The sequence below is a fragment of the Malus domestica genome, chromosome 08 (assembly GCF_042453785.1).
Source record: "Malus domestica chromosome 08, GDT2T_hap1".
NCBI classification, from domain to species: Eukaryota; Viridiplantae; Streptophyta; class Magnoliopsida; order Rosales; family Rosaceae; genus Malus; species Malus domestica.
Genome location: NC_091668.1, coordinates 9,056,267 through 9,063,264, shown reverse-complemented (window position 1 = coordinate 9,063,264; position 6,998 = coordinate 9,056,267). Strand labels below are relative to the sequence as shown.

At 37.2% G+C, this 6,998-nt stretch overlaps 1 protein-coding gene across 2 annotated transcripts; it reads right to left on the bottom strand.

Annotated features, from left to right (window-relative positions):
• Positions 1–2,368: 2,368 nt before the first annotated feature.
• LOC103428780 (RNA polymerase sigma factor sigC) lies at positions 2,369–6,492 on the bottom strand. 2 transcript variants are annotated; one of them, XM_070826194.1, is made up of 8 exons: positions 6,215–6,492; positions 5,660–5,809; positions 5,000–5,157; positions 4,326–4,886; positions 4,002–4,232; positions 3,560–3,700; positions 3,271–3,471; positions 2,369–2,984 (listed from the first exon to the last, which is right to left on the bottom strand). In XM_070826194.1, the coding sequence occupies exons 4-8, from the start codon at positions 4,827–4,829 to the stop codon at positions 2,700–2,702; spliced, it is 1,362 nt and encodes a 453-aa protein (XP_070682295.1). In that variant the 5' UTR covers positions 4,830–4,886; positions 5,000–5,157; positions 5,660–5,809; positions 6,215–6,492; the 3' UTR covers positions 2,369–2,699. The 2 variants fall into 2 exon arrangements, with proteins under 2 accessions (XP_070682295.1, XP_008365120.3); XM_008366898.3 differs by lacking the exon at positions 5,660–5,809.
• Between the last annotated feature and the right edge of the window lie 506 nt (positions 6,493–6,998).

Genomic DNA, 6,998 nt, shown 5'->3' with positions numbered 1-6,998 from the left:
CATCGAGTTTTGGGAAGGTTGAGGAGGTTAAAGGAAATGATCGCCTGCATCAGGTTCCACAAAACCTTACTCGTGCAATGCAACCATTGGCTATTGTGTACGGGTCTTGTCGGACCGTCCTACCAGGATTGGTGAACCGGGTTAGAGTTTCGTAGGATTGAGCGTAGGTGATAGCACAGTCAGATGGATCTCACGCTTCTATAGAGAACGTTTCAGACACTCTCCGAGATAAGGGGGACAGATAATGAAGAAGCGGGAAAACGACGACGTTTACTGTTTGTTGGCGCGTGGCGGAGGCAAGAAATTTGGCAGCAAAAAAGTAACGGCTACTTCCCCGCGGGTGAGCGAGCTACGTGACCGATGGATGAAGTTCTGCCAGCGAGGCCGCTCCCATGAAGTTTGACTTAATCCATCAACGGGAATCGGGGAATGGATTGGTCTGTGACGTCGGTGAGGTGAGAGGAGGGTGACGAAGTCGTTTTCTTAACGGAATGGGTTAGGTTGCTTTCGGGAGGATTAAAAGTAGACACGTGTCCAAATTGGGGTGAAAGCGATTAATGAAGCTTACTCACTCGCACAAACTTAAGGGCGTGTTTGGTTGCGGGGTTTTGCGTGGTTGGTTGGGAGGTTTGGGATATTTTTTTAACTAATTTATTTCCTTTTTTAATTACTTGCTGTTTTTAATTACTAGGTTCTCTGAGAGTGTGAGAAGAAAGTTTGGAAAACCTCTGATTTGTTGACGAATGATTGGATTCATCAATAAAGTAGTGTGTTTGGTGGTTTGTCAGTTTGATTTTTTTGGTTAACGTCTCCTCACCGCCATAAGTAGTCAAGGACAAGGATCCTCTCCGGATCCCTTTGTAAGGATCTAAAGATTAATTAATCGTGTCCGTTTATAGTATATCATATGGTTAGAAATCATTTTAAATTTTAAATTGATTATAAATAGTACCTAATAAAAACTGACCGTACAATATACGATGAACAGACATGATTGATTGATTATCCGAATCCCCACAAAGAGGATCCTATTCCAATAGTCATAAAGATTGTTGACTCCGTACACTCATTTTTACTTTTTACACATTTTTGGTTATTTTATATTTTTTGATATTCTTCAATTTCTTTGATTGGGCACCAAAAATTGTGAGGGATGTGTGGAAAGTAAAAAAGAATATGTGGATAACACATCTCTTGTCGCAAACATGGATTAAGACCGTGTTTCTGTATAATTATCTTTGAATTTTCTTCTTTTTAAATTATAATAGTTTATTATTTAGTATTCAGATATGATATTTTTCTTTATTTGTAAGTCAGAGATCTTAAGTTTAGATATTAGAAATAACGAGTTTACAACTAATTTATTACTCTATTTTTTTAGGATAAATATAATCGTTATATAAAAAAATATAATATTTGGGATGTTGACTTGTAAAAATTGTATGCAGTTAGATGTGTTATTTTACATCAGATACAAAAGCATTAGATTGTTATGTGATTGAGCAAGATTCATACGTACTTTTTAAATGCATTATACTTAACAAAATTAACTTGAGTAAAATTTGAGTTGTAATACAAAGACTGAGTAACCCAAAACAGCAAAAACTTAAGGAATGATATTAATATTTGGGAGTTTTAACGAAAAACTCATTGTACTGTTTACTTTAATGAAAAACCACATTTTTATACTAAAAAGTCAAACCTGATACTATTCACTTTACCCTTTATTTTGTCCTTATCATTAAAACTCGAAGTTTTCAAGTCATTTTCGTTAATTTTCTATTAATCTTTCCTTAAAATTAGTGCTCGTGGGAGGAACGAGAAACAATAAAGTTTACAATAAGGAGAAAGACTTAAGTAGGTTGCCTCATGCATCGTTCAATAACAAGGAGCTGAACTTCCTGTCCTTGCGCGTGGTACTGCATGAGTCAACCCTATTGAATAATATCTTCTACCCCGAGAGGTGTAAAAGATATGCCAAAAAGATGGAGGGGCGGCATCTCTATTAAAGCAAGAGGTGCAAATGAAATATCAGAAGGAAAAGTGACATCTCTTGGTACGGATGGATGGATTTTGTAGGAAAAATATCTTAAAGAGTCATCAATGTACATCAGACTGTATAAAACTGTGTCATACATTGGCGTACTCTAAAATTTTCAAGGTCGACAGGTCGTTTTATGCCTTGTTTTCATGTTTTAGAGACAAAAGAATTGGTATTGGAAGTATAACGAGTGAGGCAGATAAGTCCACACTTTCTATGATACACGATACATCCGTAGTCAAAATATCAAGCTACTTTGTCCTTAAGGCCTTCAAATTGCGTGGAGGGTGAGCTGACAGGAGTTTGAGAGAGAAAACACAGATGATCTGGAGGGAATCAATTTAGCATTCATCAAATAAGCTAGATTAACGGAGTTTAACCGCGTCATTAGAGCAATCCCTTGTGTATAAACACCACCATTAGATCAAATATACAATACGCGCCATACGGCCGCCTCTATACTATACAATCCCACCAAGGGAAATGAAAGAATGCTAAGGATACAATACAACAGTATATGATCTTCACATGAGAGAACGGAAAAATTCCCATGGTAGTGTTGTGAGCTGAAATTTTGGCGCGGAACAAAACCGAAGGTCACCCATGATTCTGATAGAGAAACTCAGAATGACTTGCTCTTTTTCGTATTACTCTGAATCTACCAGTTATTCAAGTAATGGCTTAAACTTCTGTGTGTTTCATCGTCCCTTAGCTTCGTGAGAGCTTTCTTTTCTATCTTCCGTATCCACTCCTTGCTCACATCGAAAAGCTTTCCAATCTCCTCGAGTGACTTGGGGTCGTAGTTGTTTAGTCCATATCGCAGCACCAACACTTGCCTCTCCTTCGAGTTCAAGCACTTGAGCAGATCATGAATGTCTTTTTTCATGTGTTGCCTCGTTACAGTTTCTTCAGGGCTCTTTATTGATTTGTCCGCTGTAAATTCCTAGATCATTAACACAAAACAGGCTTTCTAATTAACAAGCTAATTACACTACAACTTTCGACGAGATTTTCCATTTTATTGCACGTTTGCAGGATTTTACTTGTATTACAAGGTTAGCATCCCAAACTATAAAAGCTTCGAAGTTGACATGTAAAGAATAAGATAATTTAAGCGTACAAACTAGCGAGACTAACGACATTGATCTTCATTTAGCACTTCCTATAAACAAAAAATATGTATTTAATGCGAATGCACGAGAGATGGAGAGGATTAGTTAGATCGTTACCATAAATGTCCCAGCAGAGCTATCCCACATCTTCTCATCTATCGAACCCACAACTCTCAAGCATGTGCTAGCTGATTTGATTCTCGCCAAAGAAAGACCTGTAATCTTTGCAATTTCATCATCATCGGGGTATTTCATTTGGCTGTTGTAAGTGGCTTTGCGAGCTTTCTGTATCTGATTTATTGCCTTGCTTAGCGTGAACTAAAATAAAAACAACTCAAGGATCAAATGCCATCGCTCACTGAGATGATAATGTATGAAGAGTATTTAAAATAATGGAGGAACATACAGGAATTTGGATCCCCCTAGCATGCCGTGCCACCAATCTTGACATTGATTTCTTTATCCAATACCGGACGTAGGTTGAAAATCTGTAACCCCTCGAGGGATCATACCTTTCTGCACCTTGCAGGAGACCCAAGTTTCCAGCCTGTGAAATAGGGGGAACTCAAGAGAGGGACTAATAAATTGAGAGTAAATATCATGGAAATACAAGAAGTAGTAAGTTTCGAGAAAAAAAGAAAAAAGAATTTATGCATTGAGTTTTGATGTCTGAGTCTACCAAAGCTGTTTTTTCAGCGATCAATAACGAACTGTCTCGAACTTAATCATATGTAAATTATTTCACGAAAAAGTTTACTGAGAAGTATCTTTTATAAACTAGACAAAACAGTTAAATGTTATATTGCAACAAGCGGAACAACCACAAAATAGTTATAGGTTTCACAAACCTGCAGTAAATCATCCATGGCTACTCCTAGCCCTCTATAGCTTCTAGCTAGGTATAGGACTAAGGAGCGAGTGCTCCTTATAAGCTCATCCTGGCAATACCAACCAAAATGTAATTTCTGTAACAGCACCTTCTTGTGAACTCCAGCTGCTTCCGCCCAGCAACTTAAGGTAGCTACGGTACCAGTTTCCTTTTCCAAAGTTGCCTTAACTCTCTCCAATTTGGCGATCACCTGTTATGATACAAAAGTAAGGCTGGTAAAGACATCCTTGAAGTAAGGAAGGAAAGCTTCATTTTAATCTGTATGTTGAAAGATAAGTACAACCTTAACCCCAGTTGACAGTTCTGCCTCATTTAGAACAATTGTAAGTCTTCTCCTTCGAGAATTTGATGCTCTTTTTGCTGATGAAACAGTAGGCGGCTTAAAACCTTCCCAAGTTGTTTTAGGAGACAATAATTCAGAAGAAACTCTAGCATTGTCTGATGCTCTTTTCCTTGATCTTCGTTCTTCCTTCTTCCCAGACCAAACAATAGTCTTGCCTCTGTCATTATCTACTTTCTTATCCATCTTATACTCTTCAATGGGTACCGTAGGTATGTCAGACAAATCGAAAAAACTTGATGATGTAAGAGTTCTCGACAGATAGGCATTGAATAACTGTAGAGCTCCAAGCCTTCCTAACTGCGAAAGTATCTCATTTTCCAACTTTAACACATCCGAATTAGCAAAAGTCTCCTCCAGAGCATCAAGATTTTTCAGTAACAAACTAAAATGAGCTGCACTGCAAGCTTCTAAGCCTTTGCTGGATCTAAAGTCACCGTCAGGCATCTGGTTATTCCCAGTCGTATTTGATGAACTACTCTTTGGCACCCTCCTAAATCTTATCTGAGAGGCGAAAGTCCTGGGTAAGATTTTCATCTACTAAAAACAAGGAAAACATAGTGCCCTTAACACTCTGCAAATTGTATGCAACAATTCAATAAAAGGCAAACTATCACCTCTTCCAAATTTGAGAAGCCATCCTCTAAGATTTGTGGGGAAGCAGATGAGCAAGAGTAGATTTTCAGAGTATCTTTACCGGAAGTCTCGCCTTCCTCAGAAATAATTGACAGAAATGACAGCCTTGCTGAGTTGAAAGAGCCCTCCCTGCCTCTAACTGTATCATTTTATATTGAACATCATAAATACAAAAATATTTGACAAAAAAATCGAGCAAATACCAATGTCACTTATGTTAACAGATAAACAGGCAATTTAGGTTTAGCAAATACCTCGTAAAAAAAATACTTCTTTTGTGGAATTAAACATTCTCTTTCATTTAGGTTTAGAAAGAAATTTAATTATGATTATGTCCAAATAAGAAAATATGTCATGGTTGCAGGAGTCTATCCATCGCATATAGGCTTTAAGAATATTGTGAAATAACCGTCCAGGCGAAGTAGAGACCTAAACGATCGAATGGAATGATACATAGACAAGTATATAAATCCCGTATGAATTTTAAAGGACTCCTTTACTTTAATGTAAGGTGATTCATCATTCGAAGGGAAGTAGACTACTCAAGAATTTCACATTTCATTTGTTTTCTGTCAGAAACTGAATAAGGAATTCAGAAAATCTAATAAAATAACAAGAAGAATGAATCAATGAAATGTTGCCTGATCTTCTTTGAGAACTTGTGTAAGGAGTAGTCGTGGTTTTATAGAATTTTAAAGCGGGAACCCCTCTCTTTATCTTTATTTGGCGTAACTACTTCAGCCGGATGAGATTGCAGATGGGAACTTATTAAACTCCAAATTGCCCAATGTCTGCCATCATAGCACATTGATTGAAAACATTAAGACCCAATTCTTGAATATCCCTTGTGATCATCTTGCAAATTCACTCTACTACTATTTTGTTTCTCTTTGTAGGTTAAGATTGCAAAAAGCAGAAAGAAAATCCAATGCAGCATAATTCAAGAAAATCTCAAAACTTTCAAGACCCAATTCTCAAACATGCATTTTGATCATCTTTCCAATTCACTTTAGCATGATTCTTTGTGGGTTTTACTTAGAATATGCTACAAAGTTTTCAAATTGCGAAAAACAGATACAATGTCAAACCAAAAGATCAAAATTTGAAAGCAAAAGAAAGTTAAGAAACAGATTTTTTTTTCTGAAGCAGAAGCAGGAAATCAGCTGGGGAAAAAAGCCAATCAAAATTAAACTCACCAGAAGCAGAAGAGAGCTGGGAAGGAGAAGAAGCAGTTTGCCAGTGAGAACGCTGAAGTGGGAAGCCGGACTTGAGGAGGTTCAGCCTAAAACCAAACCCCATTGCCTCCTTTGGGTGTCTTTCTTCTTGGCAGCTAAAAGTGGTAGAGAAATAGGGTCCATTAAATCCTCATTCCTCATCAGCCACCAAAAAAATCTTCATGGGGTTTTGTTTCCTCGACAAGTAATAAATTCCCCAACTATTTCTTTCTTTTTTTTTCTATTTTTTCTTTTGACTTGCTGTCCACCACCGATTCTTCATCTGTTTAAACGTTTGGGTGAACTCTGTTTTTTCACCTGTTTGTTTGTTTGGGCTTTCTCGATTGTTGGGCTTTTCTTCTCACTCACTCTGTGATCGAGGACTGCAAGAAACAATAGGCCCAGGAGCTTGTGAATAAGAAAGAAAAAAGCCCGGGAAGTTGTGGGACCGGTGGCCGTCTAATTAAGGAAAATTGTTTGGTAATCCTTGAGCAATTAATTATTCAACTAATAGTCACTTAGTACTACGATCTAACGGTATTCCTCTTTATATATGAGTGAGAAATCTTAGGTTCGATTCTTGCTAAAATATTCAACTAATAATACAAAATAAAATCCTATATATAAAGGGTAGTGTTATCTGCACACTTATTTTTAATATTCGCACACCCTTATCAATTTCAGACCATCGAATCGACTGAATTGAAGAAAATTAATGACAAAAAATTAACAAGGTTGTGTGGGAGATTAATGAGTGTATTGAAAG

Bases quoted from the DNA above. Each gene is read 5' to 3' on its own strand.
- LOC103428780 (XM_008366898.3), bottom strand. From the start codon at position 6,317: ATGGGGTTTGGTTTTAGGCTGAACCTCCTCAAGTCCGGCTTCCCACTT. The intron at 5,158-6,214 runs GTGAGTTTAATT...AAAATGATACAG, and splicing joins CCAGCTCTCTTCTGCTTCTG to TTAGAGGCAGGGAGGGCTCT. The intron at 2,985-3,270 runs GTAACGATCTAA...TTAATGATCTAG, and splicing joins GCTCTGCTGGGACATTTATG to GAATTTACAGCGGACAAATC.